General features: G+C 43.7%; 1 protein-coding gene across 3 annotated transcripts in view; it reads left to right on the forward strand.

Annotated features, from left to right (window-relative positions):
* The window catches only part of ARHGEF33 (Rho guanine nucleotide exchange factor 33), a 41172-nt gene that overhangs the window by 11672 nt on the left and 7078 nt on the right, over window positions 1-22422 (forward strand). For 2 of the 3 annotated variants that reach the window (XM_024999376.2, XM_059891728.1), the window contains exons 6-13: window positions 869-998; window positions 7366-7498; window positions 9154-9237; window positions 10418-10501; window positions 13686-13834; window positions 14828-14992; window positions 17865-18660; window positions 21837-21976. In XM_024999376.2, coding sequence (XP_024855144.2) covers window positions 869-998; window positions 7366-7498; window positions 9154-9237; window positions 10418-10501; window positions 13686-13834; window positions 14828-14992; window positions 17865-18660; window positions 21837-21976 — 1681 coding nt within the window. The remainder of the gene's footprint in view (window positions 1-868; window positions 999-7365; window positions 7499-9153; window positions 9238-10417; window positions 10502-13685; window positions 13835-14827; window positions 14993-17864; window positions 18661-21836; window positions 21977-22422) is intronic. The other variant, XM_059891727.1, reaches the window with a different exon arrangement.

Raw genomic sequence — 22422 nt, forward strand, 5'->3', positions numbered from 1 at the left:
ATGGTTCCTCCTTTTAAAAATGTGTGTATACTTTTTTCTTCTCTTTCTTTTATGATATAAGATTGATTCAAGTATCTGAGGATTCTTAGCTAATTATTCATATCCAGGAAAAAGGCCCTAAATAAAAAGAAACCTAAAAATCCTGTGTTGGTCAAGCTGATCAATAAGTGGGCTTCTTATCTGCTAATCAGGTGGCAAATTACCGTTTTGATTGGTTACCTCTGTATGTCAGTGATTGTAGACCTTTTTCACTTGGGCAGCTCATTCCTCCAGTGGAAGATCCTCTGGTCTCCAGTCTGGACAGTATAAGTCTGGCTGCTGGCACTCTGGGACCTGCAGGCAAAGAGGCTGAGAGGAGTCTCACTCTTTTGTATGTGAGCCTTCTTTGAGTCCCTTTGTTTTCATTTTAGCATTTCAGCTCTGCTCTCTGCTGTGTCTGATGTTGTTAGTTCAGATACCAGAGACCCAGGCTTCTCTAGCTTTTCTCGTTTCTCCTGGGGTGGAACTGAGGACGTCATCCAGCATGGGTATGAGGAACTGAAGGTTCAGCTTCACTGAATGTAGACTGTTTCTCCTGTTTATAACACTGCCTCTTACTTGTACTCTCTGTGATGTCTTGGTGTCTCCAATCCTTGAGCCTTTCTGCTTCTCAGCTGGTTTCCCATCCACAGATGAAAACGCTGAAGTAAATGGTTTGGTGCCCTTTGCTCTGCTGAATTAATGACCATGCCTCCACTCTGTTTTCCATCTTCCAGAAACTTGCTGGTGTCTCTATTGCTTTCAATACCTTTTTATTGCTTTCTATCATTTAACAGGGTCTCAGGGAATAGTGGTTAACAAAAATTCCCTCCTTGTTTTGTTTTTAAAGCTAAAAGACAGACTGTGGCTCTAGAACTGCTTGAATCAGAGAGAAAATATGTCATTAACATCTCTCTGATCCTGAAGATCAAGGCAACATTCCAGGGGTCAGATGGAAAGAGGAATTCTAAAGAGAGAAGGTACCCATGTATTCATTGCCTTTGCTTTTCAGATTGATTAAAATTTAAGGTAAGTTGTTTATTGTTTCCACTTTGGGAATTCTGGTACTTATCAAGAGCTCCAAATATAGACTTGGAAATGAGAATAGTCAGTGACCGCAGGTAACCCCTGGCAAGTCTCAACTTTTGACTTCCAGCAGATAAGAAAATGAGTGGAGTCTCTGGGGCTTTCAGTGGTCCTGGCATGTCTGTTAAGAGCCTAAAGGGAAAAAGTGCAACAGTGAGGGAGGTATTCCTGTCTGTTGCCATCTGCATATTCCACTGGAAATCCTGGAAGAACCCCTGGAACCACTTCTCATGGGAGCACAGGAAATGGATGGGAATGGAGATCTGAAGTGGCCATTAGATAAATGATGCAGGGCTTACATAGCTGTGAACTTGGACCTTTCTTATTATTTGTTCAGGAAATCCTGGTTAAGGTATGAGCCGCATGTGAGTGTAGTCATGCTGTGGGGCAGAACTTCCATCAGGCCTCTAATGTGTTACAGCAACTTGCTAGTCGCCAGGTTACCACATTCCCCCCTCTATATCTGTTCCAAAACTTCAGATTTTCTCTGCTTCCCTCTCTGCTGAGAGAAAGCAGGAAGGAGAAACTTACGATTTGGTGGGGAAAGACTACTGTCATAAAGATGTGATAATCCAGATCCACCGAGGAAAAGGCCAAGCCAAATAAATGAGAAGTCTGGATGATGGATGACTAGAGACAAACACAGCATTACCACTTTAAGTATTCTACCAAGGAATATGCACTGGTGGTTCGTGAAGTTGTGGGAAGCCTGAACTGTATTTTCCAGATCCATATCACCCCTACCCCCAATTTTACTTGGCTTTGCAGCTGCCAGCAGTAAACCCAATCACCAAAACACAATGTACATCCATCGAAGCGACTGATGTGAGAAAACGTGCCATGACAAACCCACAATTACTTCACTATTTGCAAGAATTATTTCACTGCAAAACCTAGATAAAATAGAAAGCTGTAAGGAGCAGAAAAGAACATGACACTGAAAGCTGTGAACAGTAGACGCTCTGGACTGGATTTTACTTTCTGTGGCCACCTAGATCCTTGCTGGCTCTTCCCTTTCTGGCCACTTGATTCCCCCTTCTTCATCCCATCCAGCTTGTCTGAACCTCCCAGATTACCCCTTCAGCCCTCTGAGAAGTCTCTCTGGCCTCTTGCTATCTTGCTGGTGCCGAAGATTTGCTCAGTTCACATTAAAACCCAACTAAAACCCAGTCTACCTTTTGATGTGGCTTTGCCTCCACATCTATGAGTCTAAGCCAGCAGTATCTCTTTCTACTCTCTGAAAATGTGGGGATGGGGTAAGGAGAGTGAAAGAGAGGATTGTTTGCTCCAGCATACAGTAATCAGGCTGCATGTTGGGTACTTCATTTACTTCATGAAATCTTCACAAGAACCTGTGAATCCTACCTGATAGATCAAGAAACTCAGGTCCAGTGAGGTTTGAAGTCACATAACCAACTGAAGCCAGAGCTCAAACCCAGGCCTGTCTGATGCTCTTTTAGCATCACACTGCTTCTCTAAGGACCATGTGATTTCAAAGATACCACCTTGACTGACAGCAATATTCCAGGTGCCTCAACCAGAAGCTGACTTTGTCTCTTCCTGTTTCATAAATCAGGCTTCTCCCTTAGCTGCCCATTTGTCCTTACTTCAGATCTCAGCTGACCCGTCAAATAGAGGAAGATTTTTAGTTCACAGAAGCTCTTTTCTACTTGCCCTCTCTTCTACTGCTCATGACCCATTACTAAGGAAGAAGTGGGCCTTCCCCTAAATCCTGAGATTAAAATAATTAAAACTACCATACCTTCCTCAAGAAAGTAAGATAATGGTTATTTCTCATATCCATGATGATGCTATTTATGTTAGTTATCTGCCAAGCTAATCCTCTTTTTTGTTTTCATTGCCCAAGAAGAGAAAAGCTTCAATTCAGTATTAGTGCTAATATGAAATCTCTGGTTCTGAGCTTTGCTGTGCTTAGTCACTCAGTCATGTCCTATTCTTTGCGACCCCATAGACTGTAGCCTGCCAGGCTCCTCTGTTCATGGGGATTCTCCAGGCAAGAATACTGGAGTGGGTTGCCATGCCCTCCTCCAGGGGCTCTTCCCCCACCCAGGGATCGAACCCAGGTCTCCTGCATTGCAGGTGATTCTTTACTGCCTGGGCCACCAGGGAAGCCCCTCTGAGCTTTGCAATGTCACCCTTTTCCTATTGCTGTTGAGTCGCTAAGTCATGTCTGACTCTTTGTGATACCATGGACTGTAGCCCACCAGGCTCCTCTGTCCATGGGACTTCCCAGGCAAGAATACTGGTTGCCATTTCCTTCCCAGGGATCAAAGCCAAGTCTCTTGCGTCTTCTGCACTGGCAGATGGATTCTTTACCACTAAGCCACCAGGGAAGCCCTACTCTTTTCCTACCTGAGGTTAGAGCTTCATCCTCCTCCTTAATTCACTGTTTCTTTTTTCCTAAGCTTTCTGAAGCCTCCACGTGTAGCCTCTTTATTTAAATAGATAAGCGGAATGAAATACAAAACAGAATGAGATTATTCCTCTTCTCTATTGGCATTTTTCCTCCCATACAAAGATGAAAATTACCTTATGAACATTTACCTTTCCCATCACAAACCACAAGCCTTCTGCATTTTCTGCCCTCGTTGAAAAGTCACCTGGGGGTGAAAACAACACCCACAAATACATACCTGATGCTCAAACCTGAGGGTGCCACGTCTTCTCAAACCTATAAAATAAAAGTTTAGGTTTTCCCTAGAAATACATGAAGTGCTCAGAAGTCTCTGCAGGCTGCTTCCAGCCAGCCCTGCCCCTGGCTGCAATCGGCTGCAGGAGCAAAGGCTGCCAGTGGAAGCCTGAGGGGAAAGTCTGTGCTGTTGTCGACTGGTAGGAGGATCACAGATGTTGGAGTTCTTGTTTTTTTCTGGCATGTTTCACCCACACAGAGCCACTACCTCAGGCTTGAATAGTCCTGCATGAACCCTTGTCAGGAGGGGCAAAGTCAGCCCCACAGGATTTGCCGGTTAGCCTTAAAAGCTGAACCCCAGGGCTATATCCTCCAAGAGCTCAACGAACTGTATGCTTCAGATCACCACTAGGTGGCACGTGTTTTTATTATCAATGCCTCATCTTGCAGCTGAAGCTCAGGAGTTGTTTTGACCTAAGTTACTAATTTAAAACTATAACTGGATGTTCGTTGATTGCTTTTAGTTTATTTCCTTGCTAAAGTACTGTCTTGCAGGCGTTGAAATTACTTTGAAGACTTTAGAAAGAATAAACTTTTCATGTTGCCATAATCTCACCCCCGGTTAGGAACAGAAAATAAATTGAGCACTTAACATTTTTGTCCTAATGAAAAAGTTGCTTCTGGGAGTCAGGTTAGGCTCCAGGCAAAACAGTGAAATAGGTTAAGTGTGTCTATACTTCTCACTTCTTTTTCCTTCTCCCCATTTCCTGGCTCACCTCCTCTGCACTCTGCCCTAATTTCAAATACTATCCTTATTAAATTAAAAAAAATCTAAAGCCTGTTTTCAATATTTGGTACAGAAAGTGAAAAATGAAAGTTAAAGTTGCTCAGTCATTTCCAACTCTTTGCAACCCCATGGACTATACAGTCCATGGGATTCTCCAGGCCAGAATACTAGAGTGGGTAGCCTTTCCCTTCTCCAGGGGATCTTCCCAACCCAGGGATCAAACCAGGTCTTGCATTGCAGGCAGATTCTTTACTAGCTGAGCCACAAGGGAAGCCCAAGAATACTGGAGTGGGTAGCCTATCCCTTCTCCAGCAGATCTTCCTGACCCAGGAATCCAACCAGGGTCTCCTGCATTGCAGGCAGATTCTTTACCAACTGAGCTATCAGAGAAGCCATTTGGCACAGAATCCACCTCAAATCATCACTCTTCATGTAACTCACATGCTTCCGTGAAACTTAATGAGGGTATTAGCCTTTTGTGATCCCCATCCTAAAACCTTACACTGTCACTCCAGTGGACTGTCCACGAGGCAACCTGGACTCCAACCGAGTTACCAGCTGTCCAACTCTGCAAGTACACTGGTCATAGTGTAACAGAAGACAGCTTTCTTGAAAGAAAGGACAGGACAGGACAGGAAAGGAAGGAAAAAAAAAAAAAAAGGAGAGGAAGGAAAGAGAGAAAAAGAAGAGATAAATCAAGACATTTTATACAACCTACACTGACCACCCATCACAATCTCAGATCTCACCACTGTGCCCTAACATCTCACAGTGTCACGCCAGGAATATTACCTGCAGTCACTGTCAGCCTCTGGGTGGAGAGAAATATTTCATGTCTAGGTCTCTTGTGGGTGCAGTGTTTCACTCTTTCAATGTGATCAGGTCTGCTTTCCTCCATCAGCTTTATGGTTTCTCCCAGTTAGACTGTCTCCTAGCCATGCCTCCAAATTCCCTCTGATGTGGACAGGGATTACTTAGGTCTTCCGAGCCTGTTATATCAGGCCAGGAGGCCTCTCCTCCTGTGCTTAGGGATCAGTGGGCTTCACATACATGGAGACTCAAGGCACAGGGACTGGAGGGGTTGGCAGACTGGAGTAGAAAGAATCCTTGTCCCTTTTCATGGGAGGCTGGCATTTGTGTGTCTACTCTGAGCTGCAACCACAGGGGAATTTTCTTTGCTTGGAAATGGGCTGAAAATACCTCCTTCCAAACTGGTGTTCTTCCTACTGTTCTCAACAGAGGTCTGCTTGTTTGGGGGTGGCAAAGTACCCCAACTTGTAGTCCTGGCTGCTCTCACCTTTTGAGACAGATCCATATTCTGCCTATGGAATGTGTTCTCTGCTTTTACTTTAGATAAAAGAGGTAGAGGGCAGAGGGTGGGAGAGCAGGAAGGGGGCTCAGCAAAACTGGGATTAGCAGGCCAGACCTATGGCTCGCCCTTGAGTTCTTTTCTGCATAAAGCCAAGAACTCTCACGTGGTGGCCTGTCCCAGGAACCTGCCTGAGACCTGGGACATGACCATCCTCTCCTGCCTCATTTTCCTGCAACCTCTTTACAAAGGATATTAGTAAATCTATTTTTTACCTAAAACAAAAGAATCAAGAAAACCAACCAAATGAACATGAAAAACCTTGTGATCTTGAAAGCACAGGGGAACCTACTTTCAGTTCCCCCAGACCCCAAGCTGGAGCTGACATCCTTGCTGTGGCCCAGCAAGGCTCTACTCCTGTTTCTTCCTTCCTCACTCCTTCAGGCCTCTGCTCACCCCGCTTCTCCATCCAATCCACCATCCAGTCCACCTTCTCCTTCCTCCCATGATTCTCCTTCTGACTCTCCTCTCCATCCCACCCTCCTCTGACTTCTCTCTTCTTTCCTTCATTTCCTCTGAAATAAATGAGACACACTGAGATAGAGGGCAGAGGGTGGGAGAGCAGGAGGGGGGCTCAGCAAAACTGGGACTAGCAGGCCAGACCTACGCTGTAGCCTCCTCTGGCAAGACTCCATGCATTCCCAGATTCCTCTTAGAAACTGAAGGAAAGGGAAAAGTAACACTTTTATGCCCTCATCCCCTGAACTTTCAGTTTCCAGCTTTAAACGAAATTTCCTCCTTCTCTAACTAAGTACAGTTGGTAGCTACGAATGACCAAGTGCCACCTTAGTGCTGTCATCTGCAGCATTAATTAGAATAGATGATTTGCATATCAAGTGGGAAGAACTTTAAAACATGAAAAAGATCACCCTTAAAATTTTACTGTCATCTAAATAAGTGTGGAGAAGGCAATGGCACCCCACTCCAGTACTCTTGCCTGGAAAATCCCATGTACGGAGGAGCCTGGTAGGCTGCAGTCCATGGGGTCACTACGAGTCGGACACGACTTCACTTTCACTTTTCACTGTCATGCATTGGAGAAGGAAATGGCAACCCACTCCAGTGTTCTTGCCTGGAGAATCCCAGGGACAGGGGAGCCTGGTGGGCTGCCATCTATGGGGTCGCACAGAGTCGGACACAACTGAAGTGACTTTGCAGTAGCAGTTAGCAAATAAGAGTGTACCATTTTGCTTTGAAAAGGCCACTCAAGCGAAATGCTCTTAACTAGTTCAATACACATTTGAACAGGAGTCATCAGTAAAGGGGTCTTTCTGTGGTCTGAGGTTACCTGCTGTGAGGCTGACAGTGACAAATTTTTTTTTGAATACTAAAGGCAGACCTGTGACTCAAAATATTTCGAATGACTGGGAAAACTGGACTTGTTCCGTATGTTCTTGAAGAGCCTTTTCTTCTCTACACCTGGTTTGTGTCATCCTGTCTCTATTCTGTTTCAAGCCTCTTCCCTGGCTCTTTACGGTACATTGTCCAGCAGCACCTGGATTTGCTTCATGCTCTGCAGGAAAGGGTCTTGAAGTGGCCACGCCAAGGAGTCCTTGGAGATTTATTCCTTAAGTTAACAAATGATGAGGTAAGTTTTTTTTTCTTAATCCTTTATAAACTTGAATTACATGCATCTGTGTCTTCCATGTCCATTTCTCTTAATGGAGAATCTAGAATCAGTGGATTTCAGAGTCCGAGGAGATCTAGTCTAACCTCCTTGTTCTACAGATAATGAAATAAAGTTCAGAGAAAAAACCATGGTTGAAATTACCCAGCTATCTAGATATTTGTAGATCTGTGGCTAGAACCCAAGTCTTTTAAGTTCCAGTTCATCATTTTTATGCTGAACTATAACTGCCCCCATTGAATATGATGTATATGTATGTGTGTGTGTGTATATATACATGCACATATATCTATCTATACATATAAAATACATATATGGGCATTTGTATATATGTATATGCTTTCACACACAATTTCATTTTTTAAAGATTTTAAAAAATGTGATGGGTAGCTATTTGTCTAGAATGTTTTTTGTTTTCACTTTCTTGGAGAAAGGATGCTAAGTTTTTAAACTCTGTAATGTTCTTCAAAAAAAAATATGATTTAGGTCACAATCTGCAAACTCAAATGCCTACAGGGCCAGCAGATGACATTAGTAAGTAGAAATGAGCTGAATGTAATACAATGTGGGAATACTACTGGGAAGTGAGCTTAAGTGGAGCACATATGCTTTTCTATAAGGAATAGCTGCTCAGCTTTATCCAATTATTATGCAGGAAAAAGGACTAGAGTTGCCAGATCTGGTATTTTAAGAGAAATGGAAAGTCCAGAATTTTGTGTGAAAATTTATTTTTAAAATATTACATGGGTTAATTGAAATTCGTCTGCAAGTCAGATTTTACCTTCAGTTGACCTCTGTATATGAATGATTCATAATACAAGTTTACAAATTATTTACTTGTATAGAGTGGATGTAATGCCATCCCTCTAAACTCACTTTTACTCATTTGTATTCAGTGTGCTTTCTTGAGCTGAGAATTGTTATACCTATGGGAAAATAACTTTGAGAGGTGAAAACTGTTTTCCTGAGGGGATATTCCATAGGTGAATAAGAAATTAGTGGAGAAAGTCGAGAATTCCAGATCTAGACCCTCTGAGGTGAGTTGGAAAAAGTTCCTCATTTGGATGTAGATGATTGAAGCAGAGAGTAGTTAAAAAACAAAATTTGCATTTTTATCATTTAACTGTTTAAAATATTTTTTCAACTTACATGGCACCTTCTTTCTGCTTTGGTTTATCATTTCACTTTCATTAAAGCAGGGATACTGAGTTTTGGTTTCCAAGTCCATAGGACTATTTTCTTTAAAACCAAAAAGTTTTTTTAAAGATGAATAAAAAAACAAAACAAATATTACTGAACACATTTAATGAATGATTAAAATAATCTCTGCAAAGTACTCCTTTAAATATGCATGAGTCCGCCTGCCAATGCAGGAGATGCAAGAGATGTGAGTTCGATCCCTGGGACAGGAAGATCCCCTGATGTAGGAAATGGCAACCCACTCCAATATTCTTGCCTGGGAAATCCCATGGACAGAGGAGCCTGGTGGTCCATAGTGCATGGGGTCCCAAAGAACTGAACATGACTGAGCAACTGAGCACAAACAAACATGCATATTAATTATTATCATTCCTGTCTCCAGGTTCTTACCATGACTTTTTCTGTTTGTTTTCAAGAATAATTTTTTGGATTATTATGTTGCTTACCTGAGGGACTTGCCCGAATGCATCTCTTTGGTTCATGTGGTTGTTCTGAAGGAGGTAAGTTAACTCTGTTTGCATTCTCCTTTGGTTACATGTGTGACTACATTATGTTGCTCACCTTTCCAGAAAACACAGCACATGTACTCTGAGCTTGTTCTCCAGGCTGGGGAATGGCTTGAACAAGGCCACTGACTCTCCTCCCTGGGGTTCAAGGAGCCACTCAAGGATCAGTGCCATTGCTTTGGGCTTTGCTCTTCCTTACTGAACTTCTGTTCCATTCCACTGGAAATACAGACAAAGGAAACAAATATTCTAACCAGAGATCCTCAGGCTGCAGTTTGCAACCTTAACGGTTTTGGGCTTTATAGACTTAGATGTATTAATCTGAATATTAAATTCATGTCATAGTGTGTCTGTCATTTTACAAGATTATAAAATGGCTCTAGTCATGTTGCTTTAAGTGTTGCTACTGCAGTGATATATTAGATGCTCAATAAGCACATATACATATAAAGCAATTCTAGTTATTTTAGGTCAATAGAAAAGAACTATATCAGAAGCTCTAAAGCTAAGAGTTAATTAAGTTTCACAAGAGGTGAGAGGCTCTCTTAACTTTCTACGTCAACCTCTGACTGTTCTCAACCCAGTATAATACCTACCGTATATTAGCACTCAGCAAATATTGAGTCAGCCTAAAAGTTCATGGGGGTTTTTCCATAAGATGTCACAGAAAAGCCCAAATGAACTTTTTGACCAAGCTAATATTTGAGAAAGGAGAAAGGAAGGGAAGGGACATGAAGAAAGTCCAGCATGTTTCCTGTTGCCAGTTTCTCCCTTCTTCATTCTCATGAGGTTCAAAGCACCTTTAATGCCTGTTGGTAAAAACATTGTACAGATTACTTGCTGAAGAACCTTAACAAATTTAGTCAACTCAAGTCTAATTTACTGAGTGCTCACTTTGCTAAGATGGTGTTGGAGGGTGGGGAGGGGGAGGGGGTGGTTTGGACACTTGGGTAGATTCTAAAGAAGAATATGACACACTCTTTGTTAGCAAAGAGGTGTCTTCTTGAGCATGTCCCTGAATAAGTAGCCTCTCCAATGACAGATCAATGTTTCGTGACACTCTCCATGAAGAAAATGCTCTAGTAAACCCTTGCTACTCTAGTGGAACTGACCTCAGTTTTGCAGCCAGAACTGGAGGCACACTAAAGACTGACTCCAACTTTCTTTCATTCAGGGTGATGAAGAGATTAAGTCTGACATCTACACATTGTTTTTTCATATAGTCCAGCGCATCCCTGAATATCTGATACATCTACAGGTAGGCATGGCTGGTCAAGCTACCAAGCTGATTTTCATGCTAAACAGTTGTTTTGGGCTTCCAATGAACAGACACCATAAAGGGTCAAGGAATCATTAATATTTCTAAATCTAAAAATCTAGATTTTTATGATTACCCTATCTCTACCTTGTGGTATGAGCTAAAATCTCATCCTCAAAAGTTTTTGGCTCGTGAGGCCAAAAAGGAAATTCTATCTTTATTTACCAGCAATTCACACCTATGCTGATCCAGGATCTTTCTAGGGCAGCTCCTGCCAGATCCTGGGAACCTATTCAGTTCCTTCCATCTTGGTTCCACAGCCATCTAAATTCACCTCCACTCCCAGCCCTACCCCTTGGGTACCTAAGAAGTATCTATACAGGCTCCCCACTTACCTCTATTCTGACTACTTTCTTTTGACTTGTGTCCAAGGGTCTATCTACCATACCTTGCTTATGTCTTGTGTCATGAAAAGAAGCATGGAGAAGCTGATGAGCTGACATCTTCACACCATTTTCCTATAGGCTTGTAGCATTTTAGAGGGAGTTGAGTTGAGAGAGACTCAGCAACACCCCTACCAGTCCCTCTTCTTCCCACTACCCACCTGTTCTGGTTTAATTGATGACTGATTTTTCTAAGGAATTCAATGAAAGTATCTCAGAACTGCTTGGAATTTGTCCCAGGTAGAAGTAGCCCAGTATTAATATTAAAAAGACTTTCAATTGTATGTGGCTTTATATTTTGAAATCATTATTTCATAATAATTATCTAATTTAATCTTCAACTATCCCATGAAATCGGTATCATTATTAACACTTTAGATAATGGAGAGACAAAGAAGTAATTTGCCCAAGTTAAGATATTTGGTCGGTGGAAAAAATATAGGCTTGAAACCCAGGTCCTGCAAGCAGTGTGTAAGTAAGCAAACAAGAACCCGGAGTCTACTCTCTGGCTTGAGTTCAAATCCTGGCTTTGATCTTCATTAGATGTGTGACCCAGTGAAGATTATTTAACTTCACTGTGCCTTGATTTCCTTCTTTGTTAAATGGAGGTAAGAATGGTACCTATCTAACTGGGTTGTGGTAAAAGTTAAATGAGAAAATAATGTAAAAGATTTAGTGCTTGGCAATGGGAAGCACTCAGTAACTGTTCAGTTCAATTAAGTTCAGTCGCTCAGTCGTGTCCAACTCTTTACAACCCCATGGACTGCAGGACGCCAGGCCTCCCTGTCCATCACCAACTCTCAAAGTTTACTCAAACTCATGTCCATTGAGTCGGTGATGCCATCCAACCATCTCATCCTCTCTTGTCCCCTTCTCCTCCCACCTTCAATCTTTCACAGCATCAGGGTCTTTTCAAATGAGTCAGTTCTTTGCATCGGGTGGCCAAAGTATTGGAGTTTCAGCTTCAGCATCAGTCCTTCCAATGAACACTAAGGATTGATCTCCTTTAGGATGGACTTGTTGGCTCTCCTTGCAGTCCAAGGGACTCTCAAGAGTCTTCTCCAAACCACAGTTCAAAAGCATCAATTCTTTAGTGCTCAGCTTTCTTTGTAGTCCAACTCTCAAATCTGTATGTGACTACTGGAAAAACCATAGCCTTGACTAGATGGACCTTTGTTGGCAAAGTAATGCCTCTGCTTTTTAATATGCTGTCTAAGTTGGTCATAACTTTTCTTCTAAGGAGTAAGCATCTTTTAATTTCATTGCTGCAGTCACCATCTGCAGTGATTTTGGAGCCCCCAAAAGTAAAATCTGTCACTGTTTCCACTGTTTCCCCATTTATTTGCCATGACCTGATGTCATGATCTTAGTTTTCTGAATGTTGAGCTTTAAGCCACATTTTTTACTCTCCACTTTCATTTTCATTCAAGAGGCTCTTTAGTTCTTTGCTTTCTTTCATAAGAGTGGTGGCAAGTGCATATCTGAGGTTATTGATATTTCTCCCGGCAATCTTGATTCCAGCTTGTGCTTCTTCCAGCCCAGTGTTTCTCATGATGTACTCTGCATATAGGTTAAATAAGCAGGGTGACAATATACAGCCTTGACGTATATTGGAACTGGTTCCTATTTGGAACCAGTCTGTTGTTCCATGTCCAGTTCTAACTGTTGCTTCCTGACCTGCATACAGATTTCTCAAGAGGCAGGTCAGGTGGTCTGGTATTCCCATCTGTTGAAGAATTTCCCACAATTTGTGGTGATCCACACAGACAAAGGCTTTGGCATAGTCAATAAAGCAGAAATAGATGTTTTTCTGGAACTCTCTTGCTTTTTCAATGATCCAACAGATGTTGGCAATTTGATCTCTGGTTCCTCTACCTTTTCTAAAACCAGCTTGGACATCTGGAAGTTCACAGTTCATGTACTGTTGAAGCCTGGCTTGGAGAACTTTGGGCATTAGTTTACTAGCGTGTGAGATGAGAGCAATTGTGTGGTAGTTTGAGCATTCTTTGGCATTGCCTTTCTTTGGGATTGGAATGAAAACTGACCTTTTCCAGTCCTGTGGCCACTGCCGAGTTTTCCAAATTTGCTGGCATATTGAGTGCAGCACTTTCACAGCATCATCTTTTAGGATTTGAAATAGCTCAACTGGAATGCCATCACCTCCACTAGCTTTGTTCGTAGTGATGCTTCCTAAGCCCCGCTTGACTTCACATTCCAGGATGTCTGGCTCTAGGTGAGTAATCATACCATTGTGATTATCTGGGTCATGAAGATCTTTTTTGTATAGTTCTTCAGTAACTGTTAGCTTTCCCAATCCCAACCAGCATGCATGCTCCACTACAGCACAGCAGGCATTGTAATGGGAGGGGGTAATAGGCCAGGCTTGATCATAACGTCCCCCTACTTCCAGCTCTGATGCCTGATATTCCCACCATTGGTTAGAGACAATAATTGTTAGAATGGCTCCATTACTTCAGAGATCTAATTAGTAGATCCTTCTAATTTTCCACATGTTCAAATTCAACTCCAACAGGAGCAAAAATGACTGTTATTTTCCCGAGATGCGATGGAAAAAGGGAACAACAAGTTTGACTTTTCAGTTTGTAATTAAATTGGCCATTGGTATTGTTTTGAGTAAATGGCTTCCAAACTCTCACAGCATATCAAGGCAAGGTACAGAAGAGACAAAACAACCTTTCATTCTAACTTTGCAATGCTGCTTCCTTTTTTCTTCCATCCAGAATGTCCTGAAGTTCACAGAGCAGGAACACCCTGACTATTACCTACTTCTGGTGTGTGTTCAGCGCCTGCGAGTATTTATCTCACACTACACCCTGCTTTTTCAGTGCAATGAGGATTTGCTTATTCAGAAACGGAAAAAGCTCAAGAAGTAAGGTTCTGATGGTGAAGTTTAGAGGGTTGACCAAAGGTTTCTGAGAACAGGGATACACACAGTCAATGTGAGTGTCTGTTGCAAGTAACCACATTGTATGTAAAGTAGCTGAAATGCAGTGGTGGAGGCAGAAGAGAGAAGGAATGGAAGAGAGGTGGCCAGGCTGGCTACAGGAGGGAGGTACTTACTAGCTGGTAGAAATTACTTTAGAAAAATAAGCAAATTTGCTGTAATGTTTATGGGGACCTTCTATTTTCTCATGTTGCTAACCACCTCAAAAATAGTTATTTCGCTAAACTTGCCTGGTTTAAAATTGCAGTTTAAAGGCTAAAATCTGATTTCTTTCATTAACTCAAGAAGTATTTATTGAGCACCTATGGTATACCAAGTAATGTTCTGCAAACTGAATACACTGCAAAGAACAAAACAGTCAAAAATTTTTGCCACATGGAGCTTACTTTTTAGACCTGGATAGCCAGGTAATAAATAAGATAGATGGTTTTAAGTGCTATGGATAAAAATAAATAAGGGAGAGGGTGGTGATTGAACAGATTTCACACTAAGAAGAAATAGGGAGGACTAAGGAAAATCTGGTCTTCAAAGGGAACAGAAGCAAATTATAACAAAGCTTCCTAATAACCTGGGTTTTTTCCAACCTCATCCCAATCCAGTGAGGAAAACAGAATCATTTCTATGGGTGCTTCACATTAGAAGAAGATGCTATCCCCCAAGTCAGGGCTCCTCTAATGATGACATCTCCCCGTACTCCCCCTTACCCCCAAACTCAGTTCAGCCAATTGATCAGCATCCCCACTCCCAACCAGCAGTCAGCTGGCACTCTAATGTATCAGCAACCTAGTTTGTAGAGAGCCTGGGGAGAGCGAGAAGCTCACAGCTGAGATTCATCTGAGAAATGCTACTTTTCTTGGTATAATCTATATATTCAGAGAGTTGATTTTCCACTGAGAATTATTACCTCCATTCTATTAGGTCATCCATGGCGAAGCTGTACAAAGGGCTGGCTTCCCAGTGTGCAAACGCCGGGCAAGATGCTTCTCCCACTGCAGGCCCCGAGGCTGTCCGTGACAGTGGGATCCACTCAGAAGAGATGCTGCAACCCTACCCTTCTGCTCCCAGTTCTGGACCTGCTGTCACGTAAGCACCTGTTGCTGTGGAAAGATTAATGACAATGCCCTCGCGTCCCAGGTGGTCTGTATAGGGTAGCAGGCCAGTCTGTGTGGGTTAGCAAACCAGCTTGGATTAGGAGTATGACTTACAGGGCTCCTTCCTCCCTCTCCCATCAGGTCTTATATGTGGCAGGCAAACAGCTGACCCAATGTCTGGATCCCAGAGGAAGGCACTCATGTTAAGGAGCAGGCCTAGAGGCTGGAGGTTACTCTCAATGTTACCACACGTAACCATCCCCCACCTACAGCATGAGTCTCTCAGGGTTTGGACAATGACAGAGTGGAAGGGAGTACCATAAGATGACAGGAAGGCATTTTATAGCTCTCAGAAGAGTAGGGCTTTAATGTCTCCACGAGATACAGTGGGGGGAAAAAAGCTATCCCAGTCAGGGGTCAGAGGAAGTCTGGGCTCTGAGGATGAGACATTGGTCTGAGATGATGCAGAATGTTGATTAGCATCTCCCAATTCTCCGTGAAGCTTCTTCAGAAATAGACTTCATGACCTCTGTTCTTCAGCTTCTCTGAAAGCTGTTCTGGGTTGTGAATGGATATGATCATTGTTAAAGTCTCTGCACACAACCTTTTCAAACACTAAACTGTTTTTTTCATTTAGCAAACTTCTTGATGATCTTTAAAGGATAAGGCCACATATCTGGAACTCATTTTACCTCTGAAGGATAAGTGGACTTGGGCCACCTCTGAAACTAGGACTTCTGGAAGATCAGGGAAACCAAAACTCAAAATTTCAAATCCCCAATTTACCAATTCTCCCCAAACTAATTCCTCAGACTATAATTTCTGCTTTGGGTTTTATTAAGGAAAAATTAGAAATCATGCAAAAAGCTGCTTTTCTATTATTATGATGACGTGAGAAGCAGTTGAGCTTATTTCAATTTTTTAATCACTAGTTTTTAGAACGCAAATTACAATCATGGAAGGAGCAACTGATCAATAACTCAAATCCTGTTTGCTTTTTGCCTTCATCTCTTAAACTGAGAACACTTAGCAGTAAGAGATGGTGGAGAAGGAAATGGCAACCCACAGCAGTATTCTTGCCTGGAGAATCCCATGGACAGAGGAGCCTGGTAGGCTACAGTCCATGCGGTTGCAAAGCATTGGATACAACTAAAGTGGCTTAGCACAGCATACCACATGAGTGAGAGATGGCAGTGCAAATGTGCAGTCAGGATGGTGAAATTTCATAATCATTCTGAAAATCTGAGACATTAATCTTTCTATACATAAAGTCCAGGATGATTTTCCTACTATAGACAAAATCCTAGAATACCTGTAGGGAGAGTATGCTGCCGCTAAGTCGTTTCAGTTGTGTCCGACTCTGTGCGACCCCATAGACGGCAGCCCACCAGGCTCCCCCGTCCCTTGGATTCTCCAGGCAAGAACACTGGAGTGGGTTGCCATTTCCTTCTCCAGTGCATGAAATTAAAAATGAAAGTGAAGTTGCTCAGTCGTCTCCGACTCTTAGCGACACCATGGACTGCAGCCTACCAGGCTCCTGCGTCCATGCAATTTTCCGGGCAAGAGTACTGGAGTGGGGTGCCATTGCCTTCTCCAAGTATACCACACAGAAAAAAATACGTTTCCTGGGAGGGGAGAGGGACAGGAGATGGAATTTTTTTGTGGATCACTTCAGCTTTTTTTTCACTTGAATTCTTAAGACATTGATAAAACTATCTTCTTTGAAGTTAAGGCTTATACTGCCTAAAAAATGAAATCCTTAGAGATTACACCCAGAGGAAGAACATGGCTGCCATGGCACTCTGTTGGGAAAATAACCAGAAAAGAAACCCAAGTCTTCCAAGTTAAAAGAGAATTCAAGTCAACATTCCATTTTACTATATTTTCATCTTTGTAAATGTGACACTTAATTTTTATCTTAAGACCATCAGACAAAAAATAGTGTTACAGTTTACTTCTGCATTCTTTATGCATTTTTTTGTGGCAAAATTTAGTATGAATAAACTATAACTAGTTTGGGTCAGTGTGCCGTAGTCCACTCTCATCTGTCTGGCAATTAAATTCCAGCCGAACTGGCATTCGCATCCAATCTGATGCGTATGCTATCCAAGTATCCAGTGTGAATTATTCTTTATCCACGATGAAACAAATCAAAATAACTCTCCATGAAATCGGGCATATTCAGAGAGACAGACTTTTCATTTTGGTAATGTTCTTGTGGATGGAAGTTTGAGATGACTTATATAGCATGCTTCATAGCCACGGGGAATTTTTTAGTTTTTTATTATGAAAATGTCAAATACATACAAAAGCAAAATGTACAGTGAACCCCGCATACCATCATCCAGATGTTTTTTTACTTCATCCAGATTTTTTTTTACTGTTTACTTCATCTGGGATTTGTTCTTAAGCAGGAAGAGCCTTGAGTTGAACAAAAGTTGTTTCCATGATTTTCTATGACTCTGCTAGGACAAAAAAGGGAGAGAAGAGAGAAAAAGATGTGCCTTGGGGCCTTGACACATGGTGGAGAGGGTCAGCGCTGAGCATCCTTGGCCTACCAGCCATCTCTACACAGTGCCTCAGGGCTCAGACGGGTACTTCCGGGATCCTCTTCACAAACGGTTATTTTCACTCTCCCACTTGGGGGACCAGGGCTCCTGGGGGCTCCTCAATTTGACAAACCTGTGGCGCTTGGTAGGTAACACACAGAGGAGCCTGGGAGGGCCGGAGAAGAGGGAGCAGACAGTTTGCGTCTAAGCGGTATCTGCTAGGCACTGTGTGGTTCCCAGCCTCGCGCTGCTCGGGGACAGGCGCGCACTAATACACCGTAAGCACACTTCTTTTGTATTGTCTCCCCTTTAAAGACATTTGATGCCCCCAGTGAAGAAAAGCCAACAGCAGCAAAGCTTGATGGAGAGCATGCAGCCCGGGAAGCCCAGTGACTGGGAGATGGAGGGCAGAAAGCACGAGAGGCCCGAGAGCCTCCTGGCGCCGGCGCAGTTCTGTGCCGCTGAGCAGGACGTGAAGGCGCTCGCCGGGCCCCTGCAGGCCATCCCGGAGATGGACTTCGAGCCGTCGCCGGCGGAGCCGCTGGGCAACGTGGAGCGCTCCCTGCGCGCCCCGGCCGAGCTCCTGCCCGACGCCCGCAGCTACGTGCCCGCGGCCTACGAAGAGTTTGAGTATGGCGGTGAGATCTTCGCGCTGCCCGCACCCTACGACGAGGAGCCCTTCCAGGCTCCGGCCCTCTTCGAGAACTGCTCGCCCGCCTCTTCCGAGTCCAGCCTGGACATCTGCTTCCTGCGGCCCGTCAGCTTCGCTATGGAGGCCGAGCGGCCCGAGCACCCGCTGCAGCCGCTGCCCAAGAGCGCCACGTCGCCGGCAGGCAGCAGTAGCGCCTACAAGCTGGAGGCAGCAGCGCAGGCGCACAAAACCAAGCCGCTGAGCCGCTCGCTCAAGGAGTTCCCGCGCGCGCCGCCGCCCGAGGGCGTGGCCCCGCGCCTCTACAGCACGCGCAGCAGCAGCGGCGGCCGCGCGCCGCTCAAGGCCGAGCGCGCCGCGCAGGCGCACGGCCCAGCCGCCTCCGCTCGCGGGGCGCCCCGGACCTTCTTTCCCCAACAGAGATCCCAAAGCGAAAAGCAGACCTATTTGGAAGTAAGGAGGGTAAAGTAAAACCAACCCCAAACCCACAGCGCTGGCAACCCCGGGCCTAGATCTCCAGGGGTGCAGCCTGGGCTCACCTAGCGTGGAGGGGAACGCAGATTGGCCAGGCGGGGGCAGCAGAAGATGCTGAGAGCCCGTGTTACTTACAGGCTTGTCCGTCAGTGGTCCTCGGAGGAAAGTGTTAGTTCTTCAGGGCCAGGACGCAGGAGCATGCCATACCTATGTATGTGTATGATGACAAAAAGACTAGGACTCCTCTTAGACCTGCTTAAAACACCCCCCGCCCACCACCACCAAGTTAAAGCGTTACAGGTGTTCTGTGCTTTCCTGCTTAAGCTGTGGCACCTCCCAGATGCAGTTCATATGCAAAACACTTCACAGAAGTCCCAGGGGCTGTGTCTTCTTTGCCTATTAAACGCACCCCTTATTGTTCAAAATATCGAATCCTATGTGCTAGCACTGACCTGCACCCTTGTTTATAGCTAGGGAGGAGGCAAGTTGCCCTCTCTCCCTGGGGACTCTTGAAAAAAGTTCATTTCCACTTGTTTTCCTTTTGCCTGGAAAAGGGTGTCATGGTACTTTGCAGACTCCAGTTGGACGAAGACAGCACCAAACTGTCCAGAAAGCATTGACTCACAAACACCTTCTTTGGCCTCTATATGGATGTTTGGTATTTTGATGTTTCACCTTGACATCTGCAAGCCTTGGGACATTTAAAGCAGTGTTTAAATACATATTCGTGAAAGGACTAATAGTTCCTGAATAAACAATGTCTCCGCAAGTGATTGGAACAAAGGCAATTTCTGATTAAGTAGAGAGTAACAGAGTGGCTCTGAGCTGTGCCCCCATTCTTCTTGTTTAACATTTTAGAAGCAGGGTTAGGATTTACAGGGCAGCACTGTATTGATTGAAACATCTTGAAAGTGACAGTCAAGGACTGTCCTTCATTAAGTGTCCCTTACATCCAGCACTAGGGATCCTTTGCTCCAGGAGAAACAATTTTCCACAGGAGTGAGGGCCCTGCGTCCCACCTGTTCCTATTTCTAAAGGAGTGGGAAGAGATTGAAGATCACTGACTCCATTCATTTTTCAGCAAACCCTGACCACCTGCCTCACCCCAGGCTCTGTGCTAAATGTTGAGGGTTCAGAAATAAACAACATCCAGTCTCTGCCCTCCAAGGCCACTGGCTTAGCCCTGAAGGGGACACATAAACAGAATTATAATAAACCATGGGAGCACATGGGAGGGTCTCTATTTAAACCCTCAGAGAAGTCTTAGATAGTTTGAACGTCTGAATTTAATTTTAAAAGCTGCTTAGCTATTGGCTAAGTGAAGAATGGTGTAGGGAAATATAAAAAAGAAAGCTCATAGGCCTTAAAAAAAAAAAAAAGGCAGGAGTGAGTCTTCTTTTGAATACTTCCCCAGGTGGGAGTGGTGAACATTAGTCCAGAGGAACATGAAGAACCTTGGAGCTTCCAGCCCATCTGGACTCCAGAAATCAAAGTCTGTGTCTGGCTCCTGAAAGGCAGAAATACTTGAGTGTGCCCAGCTAAGGTTGCTGAAGGGCCCCGGGATTCTTAGATTTCCTTCTGCCTCTGATTTTCAACTCTGAACTTTATACAGTTCTATTAGGTAAAATTTCTTAGATAAATCAAAGTTAGGCATGTGTCCAAGTTTAAAAGTTTAGGGACTTGCCTGGCAGTCGTGGTTGATACTCTGTGCTTCCCATGCAGGGCAAGGGTGGTGGTGGCATGAGTTTGATGAGTTTGATCCCTGGTCCGGAAACTAGGATCTCACATGTTGCACAGCGTGGCCAAAAAAAAAAAAAGTGGATTCAAAAATGAAAGATACATATATACACATATTTTTTAAAGTTCATTAACAAGGAAAGTAGAAAAAGTCCCAACTCAAAGTGACTTGGAATGGGCAGAGATATACATACAAAATCTTTTAACTCCTATAGTATAAACTGCAAAGAATGCTTTTATTTCATATGCTCATACAAATGTCTTTTTTCCCCTAGTTGATGTGTGAAAAGTTGGGAGCTCAACAAATGGTTTTGCCAGGCAAAAACCATTAATCAGAGTGAGATGGGGTTTTAGCTGCAAAAGATGAGCCCTTCAAAAGCCCCATCTGTAAAGCTATCGGCTCTTTCCTGATGAGGTGTGCAAAACTCCTAGGGTTCCATCTCCTCAGATGTACTGTGTATCTGCCATCCTTGCCCTCAGAGCCAGCCAAACCCTAGTCTTTAGTGTTCTGTCGCTAAGAGTCAAAAAAGAAGACGATATGCTTTAGTGGCAAGAGCACCTGACTGGGAGTCAGGAGATCCGTGTTCTAATCCTGACTCTGCTGCCAAATAGCTGTGTGCTTCTGGACAATTCAGTTGGCTTCTCTGCCTCCAGTTTTCTCATCTATGAAATAAGACAATCCATACTTTACCTACCTCACAGGGTTGTTGTGAGGATAAGGCCAAATAAGATAAAATTTGTGAATACGCTTTGTAAAGTGTGAAATGCTGCACAAAGGCAAGATCTCATCAAGATCATGATTCCACAGAAAGATTTTCCTTCAACTATTAGATTTATTTCCTAAAAAGTCCCTAAAAAGCCCACTTCTCAAGATTTGGTCCTTGCACGAGTAGTAAATGCTTTACTTGGGAGCTTGTTATAGATGCAGAATTTGGGCTCCACCTGTGACCAACTGAATCAAAATCTGCATTTTAGCAAGATTCCAAGGTGATTCATATAAACATTAAGTGCAGGTAGGCAAGAACATACCTTAAACTGCTGTTTTCCTAATCTGTGTGCAAAAAGATTAGCTAGGCCTAATTTCAGAGATTCTGATTCAGATAGTTTGGTTTTTGGGCTCAGGAGCCTACATTTAAATGAAAGCCCCAGTTGATCCTGTAGCCCTAGGACCACACTTTCAAAAATGCTACACTCAGCCATCAAAATGTTGATCTCCATTATTTAGTTATGAATCTTAGTAGAATCCCAAATAATCCCTAGATCTAGTTTCTTAATTAGCCCAGGTTTACTTTAGTTGGAATAGGTGCCTGTCATTAGTCTTTTGGGGTGGGAGAGGAAAGTGAGAGGTTAAAGAAAATTGTCCCATAGTCAGGATCAATGTTAACTTTGGAAAAGAGTAAAAATACACCCCTCTTTTGTGTTTTCAGGAGATGCATTTAGAAGATGCCACCAGATTCTGTCCAAAGGAAGAAAGAGAAAGCGAACAAACATCTTTCAGCGATCAAAACCCCAGGCAAGACCAGAAAGGGGGCTTTCGCAGCTCCTTCCGCAAGCTCTTTAAAAAGAAGTGAGTAGCCCTTAGACAAGACAGCATTGTAACTCATTTCCCTGTGGGCTAAGTCTTGAGGTTTTAACAGTAACAAGTAGCCTGGTTTTACACAACTGCTTCAAGCTCAGTGCCTGTACCCGGTAGCCACAATTCCTGCCAGGTGAAGATGTTTCTTATTGTGATCTCCTAGAGTAAAAGCACACTCGGCTCTGTCCTCTGCCGCCTCTGTCATTTAGCCCTGCCTCCTTGTTCCCAAAGTCCTGTGTCCTGGGAGGAGTGGGCAGAGGAGGTCTCCTGGGAAATCCCCATGGGCGCGAGGAGTGGGGTTGGGTGTAATGGGTGCACCATCAGAACCTCCCCGCCTGTGGAAGGTTTTCTCAGGCATCGCAGCTCTTCCGCCTGTAGGGACCTGTAGTTATCCTGGTTACTAGTGCACATTTGGGGGATATCTGCCTATGTTTTCC

Source organism: Bos taurus, chromosome 11 (assembly GCF_002263795.3).
Source record: "Bos taurus isolate L1 Dominette 01449 registration number 42190680 breed Hereford chromosome 11, ARS-UCD2.0, whole genome shotgun sequence".
NCBI classification, from domain to species: Eukaryota; Metazoa; Chordata; class Mammalia; order Artiodactyla; family Bovidae; genus Bos; species Bos taurus.